The sequence below is a fragment of the Excalfactoria chinensis genome, chromosome 3 (assembly GCF_039878825.1).
Source record: "Excalfactoria chinensis isolate bCotChi1 chromosome 3, bCotChi1.hap2, whole genome shotgun sequence".
Classification (NCBI taxonomy): Eukaryota; Metazoa; Chordata; class Aves; order Galliformes; family Phasianidae; genus Excalfactoria; species Excalfactoria chinensis.
Genome location: NC_092827.1, coordinates 83,734,486 through 83,756,998, shown reverse-complemented (window position 1 = coordinate 83,756,998; position 22,513 = coordinate 83,734,486). Strand labels below are relative to the sequence as shown.

Genomic DNA, 22,513 nt, shown 5'->3' with positions numbered 1-22,513 from the left:
CTGGGCTAAGCACATCCGGAGTAGGAAGAAAATGCCTTAATCCTTTTTTGTGTGCTTGCTTTTATACACGCATCCACAATTCTCCCACATGCAACAGGAATCCTCATTTGCTGCTCTGGCCGCCCTTTGCTGCTCAGCTGTAGATGTCCATGTGGAGAATTCGGCTATGGCTCTTACTTCTTGTGTGCTACAGTGGAGATACTTCACAGCAACCCTAAATTAAAAGGCAAAGGAAGAAACCATGTGGATTTATTTGCACATCTGCTGAATGATACTTCTCTGGTATGCACAAACAACCACTGGTCTACATCGGCTTTCATACCCAGGCACAATTGTTCATTTAGATTAAAGGAAAATGTCTTCTTTAATAACAGAAGGAGAGTTTGCCCTACCAGACAATGAAGAGAAGCTATTCAGTCGAGGGGTGTTTATCAAATTACCAATCTTTACTAACCAGTGAGTTTTTCAATATATAACAACAACTCTGGATTGATTTTCTTTATATACAGAAGAAACCTTGCAATTCATGCTTTCTTGAATGACAGCCTTTGTTTCCTGTTGGACAGAAACTTGAATACAAAAAGTAATGTATGAACAGAATACTTAGCAAAAGTGACTAAAAAGTTTTAAACGCTTTTTAGAAGTAACATCAAAAGATACATCAGGAGTTAAATCCAGGTCCATCTTATTCATTTTCTCCTGTAACAAAGAGGTGCACGCTTTTCTTGGACTGTAGCATTTGAGCGGTGCGATCTATGCCAACCACTGCAGCCAATTTCTGAGCATCATACTTGGTATAGAGCACAGTGCAGGTCCAAGTAGCATCCACTCCACTGTCAGTGGCCTTCATCATGTTACAAATCTCACTGTAGAAGTGGGAGTAGGTTGGTAACTCGTAGAAAATGAGGTTCCTAATGCCTTTTATCGTGTACCTGTAGCGGGGGGGGGGGAGGGGGAGAAAGAGGCAAGAAGAGTAACTTTGTTACCAATTTTTATGCATTGTGTATGTTAAAACATCAATCCTATCTCAGTTATCCATTTCAGTGCTGCAGCTCAACTCCACAAACCCTGCATCATAGGGTAAACTTGCCACAGATGTGGAATTAAGGGAGGTCTAATGCTGCCAGGCACCATGACTTCCCCTAAAGTACCAGCCACTATCACTTTCCACAGTATTCAGCCTCTTTGGCTTGGATCTTAGGTGAAGCCCGATCATTTGGCTTCATATTCAAGTTTCACATCCATGAAACTTTTTCTACTTGCCACAACATCTTCTGCTAATAGAAAAAAAAAAAGTTCAATGAGGAACTTCCAAACAGCTCCTGTCAGGATGCTGCCAATTTTCCACGTGGCCTCAGCGTTCCATACTGCCTTACTGAACTAATTACATGACTTCCCCCAGAACTGAATGCAGTTACAGTGGTACAGACGAACGCCAGTAAGGGAAAAAAATAATCCAATTTTGCAGGGTATATCATTCCATCCTGGCATCATTGGTCTTGGCAGCACGTACCTCCTGAATACAGCCCCACGTACACCAAGGCATTCAGAGGAACTATGGCAACATGCAAAAGTTTCAAGAAGTCCACAGTGAGATCCAACGAGTTCAAAAGGCAGTGAGGCCCACCTGTGATTAAGGCCACTGTACTTTCAGAACAGCACATGCGCAACTCAGAGAATCATAGAATCACAGAATTACCCAGGTTGGAAAAGACCTTGAAGATCATCAAGTCCAACCGCAGCCTAACCAGTACCCTAACTAACAACCCTCTGAAAACTCAGCCCACCGTTTACCTTTTGTAGAAGTGGAAGCGTTCGGTGAGCACTAAGAACTGCTTCTCTCCCTTGAGGAAGGCCCGCCTTGCTCTGCAGATGCTGGCCTTTTTAGTGTATTCACAAATGTGAGTAAAATTCAGCTCCTCTTTCTTGAAGTAATTCCGAAGTCGCACGTAGTCGAAATATGATGGAACATAAATGAGCGTGTGTGACATGATGGCATCGCGGTACTCAGGCAAAACTTTGTCGACGAAAAATTGAAACCTAAGTTAAGGAAACATGTACGTTTTAATCAGAATAACACCCGGTTTACATGGCCTCAGACAGGAATATCATCAGACACAACAGACTACTGAGGGTTTCGACTACACATTTCCTTCTTTAACTTCTTAGGACTTCTACACTGGTAGAAGATAAAGGGTTAAGGCTTCACCAGCTCCACACAGATATCAAGGAGACTGGTATTGCTTTCCTATGTTTCATTATCCAGTGCCTCTGGCAAAGAGAAATTCAGCATTCCCCTGACTCTGTGCAGGGCCTAGCCCACACCAGAAGACTAATGAAGACTTCTACTGTGAAATCCCACTGGCCCTATGTTCTGCAGGAAGCAGTACGCTCCACTAGATCTGAAACTGCAGTCAAGAGGGCACAGCAAAGTAGTTGGAACACAGAGTACCTCGTATCTATTACTGAAGTTAAATTTTCAGCTTCTATCCTCCGAAAAACGTGGGGGAGCTGGACCACAACATGGCTAATGGAGCCGCTCAGCGGCATGTTGCGGACAGCCACCTGAGGGAACAAAGCAGGATGGTTAGGGAAGCAGCATCTCAAAAGCAGCCCCACTACAGGCAGCCTTCTGCCAACAGCACACACCTGCAAGCTGTGCTACAGGCTTACATATAACTTACATACTCCAAAAAGAACAAAACCTGACTAGCACATTGAAATAAAAGAATCAAGTAAGTACTGATGCAAAAAGAGCAGCTCTCTATGCCTTTGGCACAGCATTAAAGACCATCACGCTGCACTGTGGAGATGCAGACAGAAACATTTAGGGTAATAGAAATTACTGCCACACAAATACTTCTACAACTGAATTATGGAATTTTTCCATGCTGGCTTCTCTGTTCCTCTCCCCCTTCATTATGCCTAAAGGCGGCTTCAGTTTTGACATGAACTCACCTGCCCCATGTAATTGAAGCAGTGTTTGTTGAAGATAGCGTTAATCTGGGGATCTTGAAGAGCACTGAACAGCAGCGTCTGGCGGTAGTACTTGGACCAGTTATTGAGGTTTGGCATTCGCACTCGGGAAAAGTCTACCCCATGGGAATCCAAAGGCAGCAGGTTAATGTGCTTCATCAGGTGCTACACAGAGACAGAAACATACTGCTGCAGACTGATATAATTTGCATCCAGACTGAAAAGAGCCTTAACTGCAGCAAGAAAGTGGACAAGGATAAGCAAGATAGAACAGAATGTAACAGCAGTAATTGCCCAAGATGACTGCCTGGGATTTATTGACCCCATCAAGAGTAATTTACCTAATTTCATTCCACAGGACTCAAAACTGCCATCTCCTCAGCCATCAGTAACAGCAGCCTTTGCTTCTAGTCTTCTCCCATGGGGGAAGCCTAATGGATTTGTTTGTATGTACTGACGTCAGCAGGTTCAAGGTTTCTGAGCTAGAAGCAGCTGAACTGCTGTTCCTACTGCATGAAGGGGCAACCTGGCAATGCCCAGGACTGGTACTGCTGCTGCTGCACAGCAGACAAATGCACTCAAACAAAAAAAAAAAAACAAAAATGGAAAATGGGCTCCAGGACATTCAAGGAGCATCATGAGGCTTTGCCAGGACTCCCCAGGAAATAAGACAATTTCAAGTTCATTTAAAATGTACAGTAATGCCAGGCTGCCAAAATGATAGGCTCAGATTCCTCAAAGGTGTTTCTGTATAAAATACACAAACAAAAACAGCTCCAAACTTTCAAGCTTGAAAACTTCTATTAACCTGCAGCCATAAGACATGGGTATTACCACATACTGGTGGCGATCCTAAAGCTTTATTCATTATACATGCAGGATAAGTCTGTTTCACTTAGGACATGACTAATGCTTGGTAGGTCTACTGTCAGTGGCAACAAGCACCAGTGCCCATTGCTCTCTGGAGGAACCTCAGTGAGGTTGGACAAATTCCTAACATAGCTGTGATGTGAGATACTGTGCAGTCAGACAACTGGCAGATTTTCTCCCAGAGGTGACTAAAGGAATCATCACCATCTAATCCTGCAAAATAATTATAGTTGTCAAATAAAAAGCCAACAACAACAACAACAAAAAAAGACAGTCAATAAAAAATAAACCCAACCCCACAACCAAACTACGATGAAATGCAATAGTAAAGCAACAAATCACAGAGTCATAGAATGGCATGGGTTGGAAAGGACCACAATGATCACCCAGTTCCAACCCCCCTGCTATGCGCAGGGTCGCCAACCACCAGAGCAGGCTGCCCAGAGCCACATCCAGCCTGGCTTTGAATGCCTCCCAGGACAGGGCATCCACAGCCTCCTTGGGCAACCTGTTCCAGTGTGTCACCACCTTCTGTGTGAAAAACTTCCTCCTAATATCCAAATTCTAAGATCTACAGAGAACAGGTACTGAACACATCCAAAAGCTGCAAGGAAATGATTTGTAGTAAAAGGAAAGTAAATATTGGCAGATGAAAATGAACAAATGTCTAGAATAAAGTCAGTAAAAGACAGCAAAACTATTCATTCCTAACAGTAAGTTGTAATTAGATGAAAAAGACACAGTGCAACACAAAAAACAGGGAAACCGTACCAGAACATGTTCCCAGTTCTGCATTAGGTAAATGTCCGCCTGATCAATTATGAGCATTTCTATGGATGACAGAAAATCGAAGTCTCTCTTCTTCTCTCCCTCTGCACCAATGACAGTCCTCATACCCAGGGGAGAGGCAATGATGATGTCTGATGAATAAAACGGCGCATATAATCTCATGCTCTTTTGAAGAATAGCAACCCCTGTCAGAACACAAACAGCAGTTCTTAGTCAAGGTTAAGGACCAACCATTCTCTTCCAGAAGTCTCCATAACAGTAACTCCCTACATTTCCTCTCCCTTAGCACATGCTTGTGATTATAGCAGGACAAAACCAATCCAGCTGAAACTTCTTTTCCCTGAGAATGTGCTTATTTACCCTTCCTCCATTTCATAAGCCTTTGGCAGATTTTCATTGCTAGAACTCTTTCAGCAGTTCTTTTTTTTCCTCAGCTTTTTCATAGCTTGCATGACATTATTGAGCCAAAATGCATTTCTCTTGATTTACTGTTAAAAAGAAAAATAAGAGGAAAGATGGGCTAAAAAGATGAAAAAAAGCAGAAATGATTAACTACTCCTTTTCACCCTCACCTCTAGGCTTTGATCCATGTCATTATCTACTGTAGTAACAGTTATTTCAACCTGTCATGAAAGATTTAGCGTGGATCTCCTGAGCGCTGATTGCTTTCATTCACAGGGCCACAGGAGATACTACTAAAAGACCAAGGACAAGGTTGATCGTGTTACAAAGACAGAAGGCACATCCAGCCCTGCACTTCTACCAGGGAAGATGCTAGCTGGCTTCTCAAGACACGCTGCAGTGTCAACTAGCTCATGCATCACCTCTGATGATAAAGGAAAAGCAAGAAAGTAAAGGAGGAGATTGCTACCTGTAACTATATGGACACACAGTTTTCTGATTTTAAAATCTCCATGTGGGCCACATTCAAACCACCCACTACAGGCTGCCCAACACAGGTGTCTTTTCAGCTTATTGCCCTGTCTGCGTGAAGCCAGCGACTATAAGCACATCTGAAGGCACGTCAACAATTTCACACAGGCACCCACAGGGACATCTCCTGCTGGCTATTTTAACCCAATAATAACATAATTAAGAGGTTGAATTTCCAGGAAGACAGTACTTATCTCAAAACACGTCGGCATACAAACATTTTGGTAATTCTAAATGTATTTGGTTTAAAAATGGGAAAGGGTGGTTTTAGTAAGGCATAACACACACGACCTAAATTCAATCTTAGTGCTGAAGTAACAGGATGCAAAGCACATTAGGAAGGAATAATTATGCTGCTTCTATGATTCGCTTCTGCAAGTAACAGTAACAGCACCCAAAGTTTCTGCAAGCATTTCTTCACACCCAGTTAGTAGATCGAGGAGACTGCGCTATAGGAGAGGACTGCAAGGCAAATTATTTTGCTACAAAATGCAAGATGTTCTCAGCAAGACAGATATTCACTGGGGAAGCATGAAAGATTGAGTGGGAACGACCTGCACCTTCCACTCTATCATTATACCTCTTGGGATGCCAATTTATCTTTCAAGGGACAATCATTTCAAGAACCTCTTATCTGTCAAGTTAGGTTAGAAAAAAACTGCCTACTCATTGTGGCAGCTCCGGGAACCAAACTAATTCTTTGCACACTGAGTTACTAAAACAGCTTGAAATTACTACAAAAAAAGTCTTACATTTGCTGTTTGTCCAATGGTCCCAATTGCTGGCCATTCCTTACCGTTCATAAAAAACCATGGGCAATACAGTAGAAAACTGCTTTGCTCAGTACTGAGCTTGAATTTTGTTTCCACTGTTACTGATGTCAAGATACACCGTGAATACACTCACTTGACCTGAGATTTTATTGCTTTTTTTTTTTTAACATAACATGGGTGATTTTGCTGCATAATCAACATTATCCTCTTTTAAATGAGGTGCGGGCAACCCTGCCACAATAAAGCAATCACTGCATTTTAAGGGACTCCGAACCTGGAGTGAAAATATTTACTTTTACATTTTCTCTTCCTTTTTTTATGGCAAGGAATGGAATATTTTCAGAAATGTTCATGATGCCACTGCAGACACGGCACAAATACCTCAGAGCCCCAAGTCTCACCAGCCCTGATGGCTCACAGACATTAAGGAAGAACCTGTTAGATTACTCTTCACTTCTTTATAAGCTAAACTCATGTTCCGTGGGTTATTACCAATTCTGAAGTGGTCATCAATGTTGCCAGCGAAGACGGCTTCATAATCTTCAGGTCTTTTCAGGTTGGGGGGCTTCTCGTCTGGGTCAGAGCCAAACTCCCCTTTGAAGCGCTTTTTATTGCTTACATCTATTTTTCTCTTCTCGTTCACTTCAAGAAGACTGATGAAAATATGCACAATTTGCAAAGCACATTCCCGGAAGGGCACTATCATCAGCACCTGCACAGATCAACAGTTACAACAGAACAACACAAAAAACATCAATATCCACAGCTGAGCATGTTTAAGGAATTGTTCTGTCTTTGAAGTGCACACATTTGGGTCTCCCAGCAATCAAAACAAGCATCAGCCTCCTTCCCTGACATAACCACTGTGCCTACATGACAAAATAAGACCTCCCAGATAGGTCCAAGCCCTACAGCCACGGCATGCACTTCTACCCTCAAATGGGCCCCTAGCTTCTGCCTTCCTTACCACACTTCACTGATTTGTTTCTGAGAGGAAAGACAGATACAAATGGTCCACATGGAAGCAGAACAAGCCTAATTCTAATATATGGCAAGGAGAGGATGTGCTGGCAAACAGTGTGCTCACAAACACATAGGGGCCAGAAACTCAGTTTGGTTCTCCATCTCATATACCCAGCATGATTACAGGCACAGTTCTTTCAGTTCCCCAAGCAAACATGAGCTCCCTCAATACACAGACATGGACAAAGCCTGGCTCCTGAATGGATGGCAACAACCTCTGCAAAGCACTCCTGGAAAGTCAACACAGAAACCAAAAGCAAGCCTTTGTCAGCAGTGCAGGAAACACTGAAACCCAGCCTTGAAACTGTTCAGCAGACAGCTGGCACAACAAGAGACAGGCTAGTCCAAGTTGAATCTACCTAATAATTAATCAGTGGGTGCTGTGGATTAATGACATGAGTCCCAGCACAACGATACTTTGGACTCTGCGGCAGAAAGTCTTCCAGGCACAACCAAGAGATGTGGAAAGTCACATGCCTAGCAACACACCAAGTAACAGCAGCAACAGAAATACCTCCCAATAAACTGCCAAGACAGTTTCACAGTCTGACCAGGCTCCCAAAGCGGGCAGGGAATCGCATTTCTGAAGCACTCTCACCTTAGGTCTGGTGAGCCCCTGATCCCTGTAGTCGTCACTGTCGGTCCCTGGCTTCTGGTCACGTTTTCTGGCATTGTTGCTGAGCACCTGGGCATTAGCCTTCAGAATGTGGTTCAAGGCATGTAAGCAGTAAGCATGCCGGATTTCTTCTCCGTTTGTTAAAGCATTTCTCTCCGGATAGAACAAGTCCCTGTAGGTATTCATGATACAGAAGAGCTCTCTTTGTAATGGGGTGAAAGAGGAATCGCTTGGTTTGTTTGCTGAGGACAAGAAACATTTATTCACTTTTGGCCAAGTGGACTCTAAAGTCTTGTGAAGATAAAGCTGTTTCACACTGAATTCTTTGACCGGTTTTAAAGTTGTCTGTTTCTCCAAAGAGGATGAAAAAGTGAGCTGACCCAGCCTTGGCCACTGAAGGGAAAAAAAACAAATGGAAGAGTCAAATATAGCAGACCCAGTACAACTTAAAGCACAATATCACAGCTTGTTTAATCAGTGTCATGAAATTTGAGCAGTTATCTTTTCATAGTAAAAGCTGAGACCTTTCTTTCAATGAGCAATCTCTTAGCATCTAACTCCAGCTCACAAGATCGGAATGTATTTTGCAGTGATATGGCTGTAACTGCCACCATATTGCAGGTAAAAAAACTGATTTCAGTTCTGCCAGCGCTGGAGTCTGACTGATGTTTACAGGTCAGTCACATCAATGCACTGACTTTATAGGCAAAACCTTTCAGTGTAATAAGAAAAAACTCTTGCCTTTAAGTTTCCTGTCACACAAATCCCATTCTATCTCAGTAATGTGGCTGCATCAAATAAAGCAAAGGTACGGCATACAATGCTTTAGGTGGCGCTGGTATTTCTGACCACCATATTAAAAAAAAATAAAATAAATTAAAAAGAAAGAGAAAAAAGGGAAAAAAATATATATCCCAGTTAGCTCTCTGACTGCATCACCATTGGGTATCTTCCAAGGAATGTCACCCAGCATATGGGTGACCAGAATGTGAGGCAACGCTCCAAAACAAAATCAGATGTGAAAAAGTTAAGAAGCAAAAGTTTGTCTAAAAAGCATATTTTGAAAAACAGCATTGTTTCAAACAATGAAGTGGCTTTTTTCTCCCCACATATTACTGCCAGTATTAACAAAAGTACTGAATTCCTCTTTAGCTTCCTGTAAGTGTGTACAAAGATAGAACCACTTGAATCAAGAACACGAAGGTGCATCACAAGTGCTGTTGAGACTTTCCATGGCCACCCCAGAACTCAGCTGCAGTGCACCACTCTGCACCCCACCGCCACCGCCCAGAGATCAGCCCCGCTTCCACCCAGTGCCAAGAGTAGCACCAAACCTTCGATCTCATGACTACAAAGCAAATTCAAAAGCTCTGACTTTCAGACTTGTCACCATCCGCTGACATATCAGAAGACTTTGCATCTCAACTCTCTCTCAGCATTAAACAAAGAAGAAACCCTTCACCAGCAACAGTGACAAAACCTTGACAACTCCACAGCCAATACCTAATAACAGTATGAAACTACTTCACTTGTATACAAAGGTATTTTTATCCCGGCATCTCGAGGAACTCAGTCTTGCTACAGAACAACGTTACCTTGCTTTGACTTGAAGTTTTAGAACGCGTAGATATTTTTTCTACTTCTTTTTCTTCGAGTTCTTTGTCCATGTGCTGTTTAAAGGGATCTGTTTTAAAACAGAAAGAACAAAGTCCTGAAAACTACCGCAGCTAATAGCAGAATCAAAAGTTTCAGAACAGATTTGCAAGCGGTATGGCCAGTTTTTCTGCCGGCCAACACTGCAGCTCAAACTAGCTATTTCAGAGCACTGGGAGACAAGAGAAAGGATGTCAAATTCTCTCCATAAAAACAGAACAGATTTGACAGATTGCCTAAAGAAAAAAAAATGTAAAAATAAAAAAGGAATGTGGGGAAAGAAAAAGCACTTACTAAAGTACTCAAAGTTTAAATCCCAAAAGAAATGTTGGACAGGAAGGCAATGTGCAGAAGAAAAGATAGGCAATTTTCTGCCTGAAGCTCTGATGCTGATAAACATCAGATAGCGCTTCCACTCCTTGCAGGTGAAGTGGGATGTCAACAGTAAAGACCTAAGTGAGCTTACTGCCCTCAATTTATGGTTCTGCTGAGGACTTTGCATTGCTGGGCAGCGACATGAGCACAGGTGGTGATAAAGCAGATAAAGAGAAGATCAGAGGAAAGGCAGCAAGGATTGCCAGAAGCAAGCCAAAGTATGGTTTATCTAATCAGCAGTTCTTTGTGGAAAGGAAGGAGACAAGGAACTGTAAAATCATTTTATATTCAGAGCCTGGTATGCAAAGGTTGTTTTGAAAACCAAACCCTGTATATACCTTGCATCACTGTAGCACTCACTGCCTAAGGAAGAGCAATGAGAGGAAACTAGCGCCTGCCAAAGGACATCTAATCTACATAAAATTATCCACAAGAAGTCCAGACATTTGCTAGTGCAGGACACTTGAAAATACCATCCCAGAAATGCACATGAATGGGGTATCGTTCTCTCTTCAGTAGGTTTTCCTGATTCCAGCAGTTGTAAAATAAAGTCAAGGAATGACATGAGGCATTTTCAGCAATTCAAGTGACCCCGAGGATTCACTTTCTGCTGTATTAGGTGACTTATCTTCCACAATCAGTTATAAAGCCACTTCTGTAAGAAACCACTGAAAAGTAGTGCATTATTTATAGGCTGAACAAAGCTTTTAGGATACTCAGCATGCAGGTGGAGAGAAGTGGTTCTCATTAAAATGCAATGCCAACAGCCTAAGCAATATTCTCGTGGTAACAAGAATGAGCTGTTTCTTCTATCACATGGCCCTTTGATGCTTCCACACATTCCGTGTATCAACCAAGCTGCCTCCCAGATCTAATGTCAGCTGCTGCTCTAAGATGACAAGCCAGCATCACTAGGGATGCTACATACATATTCCTCTCTCTCTCAAACTACGCCATCTGATATTAAAACCATAGAGCATGAAATATGAATAGGAGCTCTGCAAGTGCCAACACGCAGCATATCGCTGAAAGATCACACACCCGTCTGCACAGCTATTAGTGTGACACAAGGTGGGACAACTCCAACAGCAGAGCTCGGATTTCGGTGCACCGCGGCATCAGCATTCTGGGCTACACCTTTAAAAGATACCACACACACTCTCTATTGATGCCTCCCTGACCCTGCTGGAGTCAGACTCCTCTGCACATGCTTCAAAACCCAGAGAGCCCCGAGCCTTTGTTTGAATTGTAAACTACCATTAAAACAACAGAACAAGATAACATCCTCCATGTATATTTCTGGTTTCCACTAGTTTGGGCCTTACTAGTTACAGCAGAAACCATGCACAAATACACGTCCGTATGAGCTACAGGAAACAAACAGTTCAGCTGTATGCATGCGTTGACTCCAAATGTTCCTTATGTAACAGGCTCACACGTGGGCAACACAATAAATAGCGTAGCCAAAGAACTTGGCAGCTATATAGCATCTCATTAGAGATTCTGGTAATTTACATGTTCACAGACACTCGAGAGGCAGATCACTAGCGTACAATAATACTATGCTTTACCTTCTGAAAAGGCTTGTGAAGAATTGCTCTCTCTCTTGTCTACATCGCAGTCTCCACTCTCCTCTTCCATGAAATTGGTTTCCAAGCTAAATTCAGCTTCATGTTTCACATCGGTAAACTCCTCAGTTGCTCCATGATTTGGGTCACAGGAAGTTTCTGCCCCATTAGGCTGCTCCTGGCCAAGCGCCTGTTCTGGTGGGTCTTCAGCTGCAGCTTCTTAGAGAGACAAATGTGTTATATTCTCCTGGAAAAGCTATTACCAATAGCCACTTCTGGCTGCCTGTCAAACACTTCTGAGTTTCACTTTGTCCTTCAAAAATACTATGCAAAAAGATAAGAATAGGCCTTGGATTTTACCTTTTTTTGGTTGTTTTTTCTTAGTGTTTTTTTTTTTTAAGCTACCTTTGTGTAACACGCCAAAAGTTAAATTAAATAAAACATAATTTCTCTGAGAAAACTTAAGGGAAAATGTATTCAGAGAATACAAGTTTTAGCTTCCAAAGAATCTAACAACTGAGAAAACAAAGAGTGGACTCCGCCATCCTAGAATCTACTTGGGGACTTCATGAATGAGGATGTCTCCTCATATGGGAGGAGGTTTCCTTAAGATTTAAACGCTCTTTCCTCTGCTGTAAGGCAATCCTTTCTCTTTGCTCAGCGGCAGCAGCCAAGCCAGATGCTGCGTGAGAGAACAGCTTGCATCTCCCAGCAAGTGGGTGAGCACCCCTGGTATGCTGCTCCATGTGGATTCTCCCTGCGCTGCCGCACAAACAACATCTGAGGAAGAAGCAGCAGGCTGGCTGCTGGGAAATGAGCACAGCTACCCTTTGCTCTGCTAAATACTCCAGCAGCTGCTACTCACACTCACAAAGTGGCAATGGAGCAACAGAGTCTCCCAGCCAGAGGAGCACCCAGCCAACCAGCCCGTCTGCACCAGGATCAGGGCTAAAAACAGACATTATTCAAACTTGCTAACTGAAACAATAATTACCAAAGCATAGCAAAAGAAACTACCTTCTTCCTGCTCTGATACATCATTCTGCTCGTCTTCACCTCCAACAGTTTCTTCGGGCTCCTGGGACCCTTCACTGTCCAGCTCTGCCTCACTCTCCTCAGCTTCTTCTGATTCACTTTCATCTTCCTCCTCCTCACTCTCAGACTCAGGAGATGCCTTCAGGGTAGCCAGAAGCTTGTGATACACAGAGACTTGTTCCACCTCAGCCTCTGAATCGCTTTCCGCACTTGATTTATCAGAATTGTCAGACTAAAGGTGAAAACAATTAACAGCAGCAGTCCATTAGACAGCAAGCAAACACCCTCAGCTCCAGCTCCCATACTACATTTCCTTCTTCTCATTCCACCCCTGTGCAGATGCAATGAGATTTTCCCCATTTTATGTGAAGAGTTATCCTGAACATTTCCACACAGATTCTGAAAGGCCCTTGGCAGAGCCAGGTCCTGGTGCTTTTTCTGCACTGATTTGACTCAGAGCATCACAAGGTTAGTTTCTTTCAGCCTTGGAGAACACATTTGTTCTCGTGGACAAACAGGCCTAAGAACAACGTGCCAGGTAACAGCCTGAAGAACAGGAACGGGCATCAACACTTCTTCATTCAGCAGAGAACAAAGCATCTCGTTCCTCAACTCAAGCACCACTGTGTGTTCATAAAATAACTTACAGCATGTTTTACTGTTTGCCATGGCTAAGTAGCATTAAAAGACAAACAAGAATAGCAATATTGTATCTCATTCCTTCTGCTGTCTCTTGCTGTTGCAGTGACCAGTTTGACACTATAAAGAACCATTTGGAATCACAAAAAAATCATTCATTTTTTCCTTATAAAAGCAGATTTTCTAAAAGGAACAACTGAATCAGCCTGAACGACAAGAAAGGCACAGCATTCCTCTTCACTGAACCATACAATAAATAAAGTGAGGAAGAAATAAAAGTATATTACCAGTTCACATATTTGAGTTGCTTCTGGGTTTCCAGAAACCCTGAAAAAAAACACACCAAAATATCCTGTTGTCAATGATATTTCACACAGAATAAACACAGATGAAAAGGGGGAGTAATTGTTGAGCCTCGGAGCAGTTGAAAGACAGCTTAGAGCCGGAGCACCACACAGTTCTTAAGGAAAGAGTCAGGGCTCGCCCTGACAGGATCCCCCGAGCTGATGCTACACCCCGTGTGTGAATCCCGGCTGAACTCGATCATGAAGAGAAACATTTAAAGCAGAGTCTGGCTTCACTCAGAAGACCAAGTGTTAAAAGGAACCTGAGTACAAGGGCAGAAATAAACACCGGCCCGAACCACGTGAAGGAGCCCTGCGGGCAAACTCTGCGAGGCTCAGGGGGGCTGAGCAGAGCGGGAAGACTGGCAGGAACTGGCAAAGCAGCAGCAGCTTCGCCTGGCAGAGCGCTCACCCCGAGCACAGGTACGAACCCGCCCGCTGCTGTGCGGAGCACGGGATCCCACCTGCGGCACTATAAGCACTGACCCGCCAGGAGGGGCGAACAGACACACGTGCTACGGGAAAAGCGCATCAATCCACCAGCACGACGCTCTAACCGCAACCCTTCCGGAAAGGCTCCCGTCCCGTGCTGAGGGCACAGTGCGGCGCGGAGGCGCCCCGCAGCGCTCACCGGTCGCAGACGGGGTGCTGCTCCCCGAACTGCCGCAGGTGTTTCCTCTGCCGCTTGCTCAGGCCTCGCGCCAGCTCCCTCCCGCCACGCCGCTTCCCCATGCCGGCGGCGCCGCGCTTTACGGCACGGCCGTCAAGGGCGGCTGTCGTACTGCGCTGAGTGCGGCTGCTCCGCAATCCTAAGGGCCCCGGTCCGCATCTGCAGCACGCAGACGGCAGGAGATGCGCTGCGGGACGCCGCCGGCTTTCCTGAACGAGGAAGGTCAAGCTTTTGCCCCGTTATTTGTCGGCTCCCGCGTGCCGTTCAGCTCTCACGGTATACTTTTATTTCAATAAATGTATGGTAGAGCCTCTTTTCTTATCCAGGTGTAAGTAAACTTTAAATAGCTTTGCTGAAAGTTAACTTACGCTGCCTAAGTAAACCACAGCTGGTAGATTTGATTCCCCTTTATTTCAATACACCATTTTGTTGTATATAAGGAAGATGCAGACTGCTTAGGATACAAACCCCAAGTAACTCCGCAGCAAGGCAGCTCGCTTCTTTCTTCAGCACAGCCTGCGCCTGCCTACACTTCTGTGTGCTGCCCCATCCATCGCTCCATTCCACCTGGCACTTCCCTCCTGCAGGATGATATATGGTGTTTCCCATTAACACAACAGGTTTTGGATCGTACACGTGGAACGTTCTAAAAGCAACAGATGAATTTTACATTATAAGTAACTAAACATTGGGACACAACATAACTAAACCCTGAAAAGAAAGGACATCTGCTTATAAAATTGTTTACATAATATATAGGTCTGTATGTTTTTGAATCTCTATATTTAGTACTTACTACCAGTGTTTGGGGCTCCAGAACAGCCTTATGAATGACTGACCTGGATTAATACCTGTTTGTTAGATAGGACTAATGAAGTGCCAGACAGAGGTGAGAGCAGCAGCATTAAGAATCTGTGTCCAGGTTACAGGGTGAAACTATGGGCTACTGCATCAAAACTCTCCACTACTAACACCTTTCCAAAGGTAAAGTATGCCTTCCTGCACAGGGGCTGCTTATGTGGGTTAATGTTTTCCACAGCTAATACCTAAGCCTGATCCTATTAAGGTCTGATAACTAAAACTCAGCCAACTGAAAAGCCACACTGACTGGCCATTTAGTCAGAAACTGAAGGCCCAGAATAGAACAAAGACAATAAAAGACAACCCTTTAACCTTACTGAGCATCGAACTAGGAGGTGTAAGACTTAGCACTGAGCACAAGCGCATTGTGATACTATATACAGCTGGGATTTGGCAGGTGGCTTAGGCAAAACTAAGGCATAGCAGTTTGAAGAAAATATCATACAGAAATGAAAGAAGCTGTTCCTCTGAAGCATCAGTTTCATTGAACCAGGTCAGCACATACTTTCTTCCTGACTGTTATATAATATCTGATATCATTTTAAGAAATGTTATTATTACTAAAAGGAGGGGCAGCTTGAAACTGTGGATAGCAAATAGTTTCAAGGGATAACCAGGCAGTGTATCTTCTTCTAAGGGATCTGATTAACTACATTTTTTTGTTTTCTGGGGCATATTGCAGAATATGCTCAGGCAGCTTCCCCTCAGTCACAAATGGTATCAGTTTTACTGACTGTCTTGAAACACCCCCACTAAAACAGCTTTGGGCCTCTCTAGAACTAGAAAACACAGCTGATCTTTAAGCACAAACTTGGTTTCTCATCTTTCAGCTATTTCCCATTATGACTGTGTACTTCTGTCTGATAATAACACTAAGCTTCTTTTTTTTAGTGAATGTGAGCTTAAGTACTGTCAGCAAGTATGGTCCGGGCTCTTTGGCTGTCTGGTCACGGGTATTCCTTATGTAAATTATTTTAACAGTAGTTAAATTACAGCCGAAGTAGGTTTCCACAGCTCTGTCCTACTGCTAGCCTAGTAAAACCAAAGTGCTTAATGCAGCCTGAAGCCACTGACAGTTCTGCACCCAGCAGCATCGCTTTTGATTCACAGTGAAGTAACCTTCAAGTTAGATGAACACCCTTTTGCTATCTGTGCTCTTTTTCTCCCAATAAGCATAACCAGTGTCCAGCTAGACTAGCACATCTAGTCTAGCACAGCTAGGCTAGAACATCCTTTACCTTAAACATTACACTAATGCCAGCAGGATTTTCTAAGTGCTTCAGAATTCAGAAGCCAATGATTCTCAAATGGAGATCTAGGTTATTTATAAATATGTTTTAACTTTCTAAAAGCATTACAGATGATCACAGTTTTTGATCAGAGCGTGCAGTCAAGCTTCTTCACTTTATACATGTTCCATCAGTCTACAAGTTCTGGAGCTACGATCAAGAATAAGTCAGTAAAACAAGAATATACATGATGATTTTATAAAACAGGACTTTTATTTATCAGTTTATCAGATTGTCTTAGTAAGTGAGGTTGACAGGAGCAACTAGTTCCAGTACCAACACCCAAATACCTGGTGAATTCATGCTTTGACTTCTGTTTCTTCTACTTGAGGTAGTGTATCCCAAACTGGCTCCTGGATGTGTTCAGGTATTTTCTCTATCTTAGTCTAGTACAGAAGGAAGGACACGATTTATTATATCAACCAGTCAACATCTAACTACTTTGCTTTATTTTGGTTTCAGATATTTACTGGATTAAAAGTGCCACCTAGTGACGTTTTTCAGTAATACAGCCTCCTTTTAATAGCAACACAAAATGGTCTTTACAACTACACGTGTTTACTGACTTTCTAACAAATTCAGTAATTATTAGTACTTGCATCTGGATTTAATCTCACAGCAGTTAAGAACATGAGGTAGGAGCTTACCTTTTTTACTTCCATGGCAACCCCCTCAGGTAAGTTTCGTTCAACATACTCTAAGTACACTGCAGCGGTACTGCCCGTTAGGTGTTTTAACTAAAACAGAAGTAGTGTGTTTTATTAATGAAGGATAATACTTCAAACAGAATATAAAAAAGAAGGAGTTTGCTCTGACTAATCTAGTTTTTGCAGTAGGTCCAAGCATCCTACACTAGGCCAGCTCCCATCGAATTCACCACAGGCAGGTAAGCAGTAGGTATCTCGTGCAAGTACAAAGTAGTAATTTCATGCAGAGCTGTACATACTGTGTGTTCATACGTATTGATTATGGTAGAAATGGTGGACCTTAATACTGCAAGTATCAGATCAAACTGCGTGTTATGCAAGAACTCTCAGATGTGTTACACCCCTCAACATTCAAACTGGATAGAAATCCCCCAACTCCAGAATTCTACCACGTTCTTGATTCTAGTTTCTCTTGGAAAGCAGTTGTATTTATGGTCTGTGGGCAGCCATCAGCACTGCTCTACTGTCTGAGCACTGAGGGCAGAGACACATTTTACTAAGCACAGCTATACCATAATAGACCCTAGAGGCCACAAAATGCCAGCAGTAAACTTCTTCTAAGAAAATCAACCACAGCTGCATTCTAAACCATATATATGTCTGCGTCACCAGCCACAGAGCTAGTGGTTTGTACACACTTCCTTTCTGGTATTTCTCCCCTTACAGTTTTAGTTTGTCACATGATGTTGCATAGGGCAAAAATGTTCAGAATATCAAGCAAACTGGTGGAGAACAGAACTCTCGGTGACTAGCAATGACTATGACTTACCTGCAGCATCTTCCCTTCCTCGAGAAAGTTCTTATCCCACATATTATTAGAAATTGAGAGCATAAAATATATAAAGTTAACTCAGATATCTAACTTATTGCTAAATCATTCCTCCACATACTTGGCAAAATCAGCCTTGTAGACAGAAATTAGATGGGCTGTACATTCAGAATAATTTGTGCTACATTCGATGTACCTCCATCAGCTCTCTCCTACTATATTCCCAGCACTCATTTCCCCAAGCTACCTCAATCAATATTTCTTCCTTTTACATCTTTCTTACCTCCAAACAGGTGTAATGTGTTCTCATTTCATACTGAACTCTGTGTTTCTTGTAAATGTGTACAGATTTTAACAGCGTAAGTCGTTCTATCTTCTTTGGAGGTCTGTGTCTGAACAAAGTAGAAAGAGAAAATGTTGTAATACTGCAATGATGTTAATATAAATTATCTGAGACTACAGTGAAATCTGCTCTTATCTGACAATTAGAAGATCCACAAGGCAGTATGAAGTACTGGTACAGTTTAGCATTAATGCTACAGCAGCACCCATGACTGCAACAAGAATATTCCTGGTGTCTTTCACACAGTTACAATGCAATCCTACAATGGCAGCACTGCGAGTAGCACTGCTTCTGCTTTCTCATCTCCACGTCACCATCTAGGAAGTGTCAGATTTATCATCTGAGAAAGAATGTCAGATTAAACTCATTTCTTCTACAAAAGGAAAATACTTGTAAGCGCGGAACCAGAGTTACAGCAGATCATGTAAAAAGCATCTAGCATCACATCGTGCTAGAGAGAGGTTACTTACACTTTTTCAACAGTTATGCCAAGTTCTTTAGCTGCAAGCACTGCAAAATACTCATAGCTGTCCAACACAGCTTTATCGTGGCCTTTAACTAAAAGGGACAGCCTCCGGTAGAGTATTTCTGGTTCATCTGAAATAGACACCTGTATTTTTTAAGAAAAGGTAAGTGTTATCACCCCATGTTCTCAGTTATTAATCCAATCGCTACATATCTTCTTAGCCCATGTGCCCCATTTGTAAAAGAGGAAATAAAACCACACGCACACAGTTATCTGCTCATTTGATATTTACCTGCAAGAGGATAACTGTATTAATCTCAATCAACAGTCCTTCATCTCACTGTCCCTGCTAAGTGTGAAAGGAAACCTGACTTCTGAATATCCAGGCAAAATTTCTCAATCAAGAATGCGAAGGGAATGCCAGCTAAAAGGACAACACTTGCAAAGGCAAGAAAAATAACTTCTTGTTAAAGCGAGTCTGAAGCAGCAATATGAGCACTTTAAACAGAAGTGTGAAAATACATGAAATTCTCAAGTTTTTCTTGGTTATCATTATGGTCAGGTACAAGAACTCTCACCTTCCTAAAGTAAAGCTATGTAAATACACCAGTCTTCTCCAGACATATTATCCTTCCTATCTGCCCAGGTTAGAAGTCTATGAATTTCAAGTTACAATTTTATGACTCTTAGTTTGAGCATTCATTTCTAACAGCCTAAGCCCACTGTTCATCTCAAAAGCCCTGCTTTACTCCTGTGCAGTTCAGAGCAGTAACTCCAGCACACAGCAGACATATCAGAAAGGTTGAGTTTGCGTGGTGGTTGAACCTGGTAGGCAGCTCAGCACTGCAAGTTGTTCACTCACTGCCCCCTCACAGTGGGGAGAAAACTGAGGGGAAAGAAAAACAAACCAACAAAGTAGAACTTGTGGGTTGAGACAAGAACTATTTACTGCAACAGAAAAGAAAGAGGACAAAAACAATAGTAATGTAATACATAAATAAATAAAGAAATATGTAAATATTATATATATGAATCTGTGTATTCCTCTCTCACTCTATACACATACACAAAGCAAGGGATGCACAGCACATCTACTCACTACGCACTAATCGATGCCCAGCCAGTCCCCAAGCAGCACCAGCCTCTCAGTCAACTCCTCCCACTTTCAAAGCATTTAGAAGATGCCCCATGGCACGGAACAGCCCTTTGGACAGTTCAGGTCAGTTGCCCTGGTCCTGCCCCTTCCCTTTACCCCTCAGTCCTCTCGCTGGCAGAGCAGTAGGAGAAGCTGAGAAACTGAAGCATCCTTGTCTCTGTTCAGTGCTTTTCAGCGGTAACTAAAACGTAGGTGTGTTATCAACATGGTTTTCCTCCCAAAGCCAAAACAGAGATACAACAAAGGAGGAAAGAGGCCACTGTGCACTACAGGAATCCAGCTAAAAGTACAATCTCAAACAGCAGTAATCGAAACTGTTTCTTACTCTAAGACCAATTTGATATTATCAAGACTTAAAAAGTCAACCTGAAATAGAGGGATTTACTTCTTATCTCTTTTCTCTTTATAATTGTGATGGCGTACAATACTCTGTGCTATGAAACACTTACCAGAGGATTAGTCTTCGGCTCCTCTGTATGAACATGGGATCCAGAGAACCGTCCTCCCACCAAGCCAAAGTTTCTAGATTTATGGTAAAGGGGAGAGCATAACATTAATGTCAAAGTTGCATTTTTTGAGGGAGAATAGGAGGAAAGTGGAAGGGAGAAGGGTCTTTTAAACTTACCGAAGCAAACACTGCTTTTGCATAACTCTGCTGGCATAGCTGGCAGGAAAAGATGATCCCTGTATAAAACAAAGGGTCAAATTGCTTTTTTTACTTCACCGGAAAGTAGCCAGTTAATAACACAGGTTTATCAAAGGTTACTCCTATGAGCAACAGAGCATAACACACTGCTTGACATTCATCTGCCAAACTGAAAACCTCCTCCACGGGAAAACACAGGAAAACAAGAGCGTGGAATTATCTACAACAGGGTCATAAAAATAACAGCAAGTCCCCTCCACACACACACAAATCTCACAGGGCAAACAGACAATCATCAAACAAAAACAATCAAGAGAAATCCCACACATTAGGGAAATCCCACAACAGTTTGCAGCTGTGATTAACCAGACACCCAAACAGCAATCACTAAGCAACTCTTTATTAGAAAATACATTCCGTGTGGTATCAGATACCATTTTTATATATAGCAATGTTTTCTCTATAGTTTTACTTTGACGGTACAGTGAAACCTCCTTAGATGAACATAAGTAGGACTTGCTGCTGTCAAAGCAGTTGTGAAGAATCCTATGAAGGAAACCACAGAAAAATTCAGCCTCTGAACTTAAATTTCACATTCACCAAAGTGGTTTTGAACATTTGTCCTGTTGAAGCGAACACACAAACAGTTCTAACAAGCACATTAATCTTATTGAACTTTTTTTTCTGTGCTTCGTAGCGAATCCCAATGTCAATGAAGGCATACATACCATACGTCTTTCGTACCAGAAAAATCTCTCCCTTCTGACATGGCTTTTAGCTTCCTACCACTAACTCTCAATTTGGCAAAGTTCACGTTAAGAACTCCCTGAGACCTAGCACTCAAATACATCTAAGGAAATTACCTTGATCCTTACACCTTCACTCTGTGTCTGAGATCAGAATACCATCTTCCCCTCATTCAAAGGCAGTATGAGGTACATTACCATCACCTGACATCACGTCAGAGAATAGATATGCATATAAGTGTAAAAGTTCGTATTCAGCAAAGGGCTTACTCTGCGTGTGAGTGCACAGCACAGAACCTATGCAGATGACAAAGGGGAGATTACAGACTGGGCAACCATCGGGTAAGTAATATGCTGATATAAGAAGACCAAAAAAGTAACCAGGAATTCATCAGTGCTTTGTTTTTGTGTGTACACAGTCTCCATTATATAGTTTGTTGCTTTATCTACCCGGCCTTGGAGAATAGATTGCTTCCTTGCAGGCAAAGATGCCCTTACAGCATGTACCACATCCCGTGCTTTAGGATTTGTAAGGTACAGTCCCCGTATAACAGAAAAACAAAACAGCCCATGAAGCAGCAGTGCTCCTCCCCACTCACCAAACTCTGGCCTTTACAGCAGGCCCACAAGACAGTGCGTGCACAGAGGGGGGGAGTCTGGGGTTTCAGAAACCCAACGGGAAATACAACGCATCAAAATCCTCTCAACGTAAGAGAAAGCAATTGCTTTTAAAAGTCTGCAACAGCAGAAACGCCACTACTCTATATCGGAAGAGATGTTCCGGTTTTCACAGTGTAGGTTCACGACCAGAAACTTTAAGACCAGAAACAAGCTCGATTCAAGACCTCCAGATCCTCGTTACCCCCTTACAACCAGAGCAATGGTTACAACAAGGAAACACTCCCCACCTGACAAAGCCTCCTCCACAAGCACCGCGCCGCCATCTTGCCTCAAGCCAGAAGAGCCCGACCCGGAAGCAGAGAGCGGCCTCATCCACCACCTTCCGCTCCCTGTTGCCCTGGTGACGGAAAAGCGCCCCCCGCCGGTATGGCGGAGCCGCGGCCCCCTGAGGCGGAGCACTGCGGCACCAACGGGCAGCGCCGCGTGCGCGGGAGGCGGAGGCGGGACGTCGCAGCCCGTATGGCGCCCGCAGCCGGGCCGTGCGGTTTGCGAGCTCCCGCTCGGCGGCCCCTCAGAGACGGGCTGGCCGCAAGAGCGCTGCTACCTGTCACAAGAGCAGGGCCTGAAACCAGCACAGATCACAGG

At 43.1% G+C, this 22,513-nt stretch overlaps 2 protein-coding genes across 3 annotated transcripts; both read right to left on the bottom strand.

Annotated features, from left to right (window-relative positions):
* Positions 1-425: 425 nt before the first annotated feature.
* UTP25 (UTP25 small subunit processome component) lies at positions 426-14,371 on the bottom strand. 2 transcript variants are annotated; one of them, XM_072330803.1, is made up of 12 exons: positions 14,226-14,371; positions 13,538-13,577; positions 12,594-12,843; positions 11,580-11,795; positions 9,576-9,664; positions 7,963-8,373; positions 6,834-7,053; positions 4,618-4,820; positions 2,959-3,141; positions 2,453-2,565; positions 1,795-2,040; positions 426-932 (listed from the first exon to the last, which is right to left on the bottom strand). In XM_072330803.1, the coding sequence occupies exons 1-12, from the start codon at positions 14,324-14,326 to the stop codon at positions 686-688; spliced, it is 2,319 nt and encodes a 772-aa protein (XP_072186904.1). In that variant the 5' UTR covers positions 14,327-14,371; the 3' UTR covers positions 426-685. The 2 variants fall into 2 exon arrangements, with proteins under 2 accessions (XP_072186904.1, XP_072186905.1); XM_072330804.1 differs by having other exon boundaries at positions 11,580-11,792; positions 14,226-14,353.
* A 286-nt stretch (positions 14,372-14,657) lies between these two features.
* MRPS10 (mitochondrial ribosomal protein S10) lies at positions 14,658-22,270 on the bottom strand. Its single transcript, XM_072330805.1, has 8 exons — positions 22,156-22,270; positions 20,481-20,539; positions 20,305-20,377; positions 18,704-18,843; positions 18,174-18,282; positions 17,062-17,151; positions 16,705-16,800; positions 14,658-14,910 (listed from the first exon to the last, which is right to left on the bottom strand). The coding sequence occupies exons 1-7, from the start codon at positions 22,189-22,191 to the stop codon at positions 16,714-16,716; spliced, it is 594 nt and encodes a 197-aa protein (XP_072186906.1). The 5' UTR covers positions 22,192-22,270; the 3' UTR covers positions 14,658-14,910; positions 16,705-16,713.
* Between the last annotated feature and the right edge of the window lie 243 nt (positions 22,271-22,513).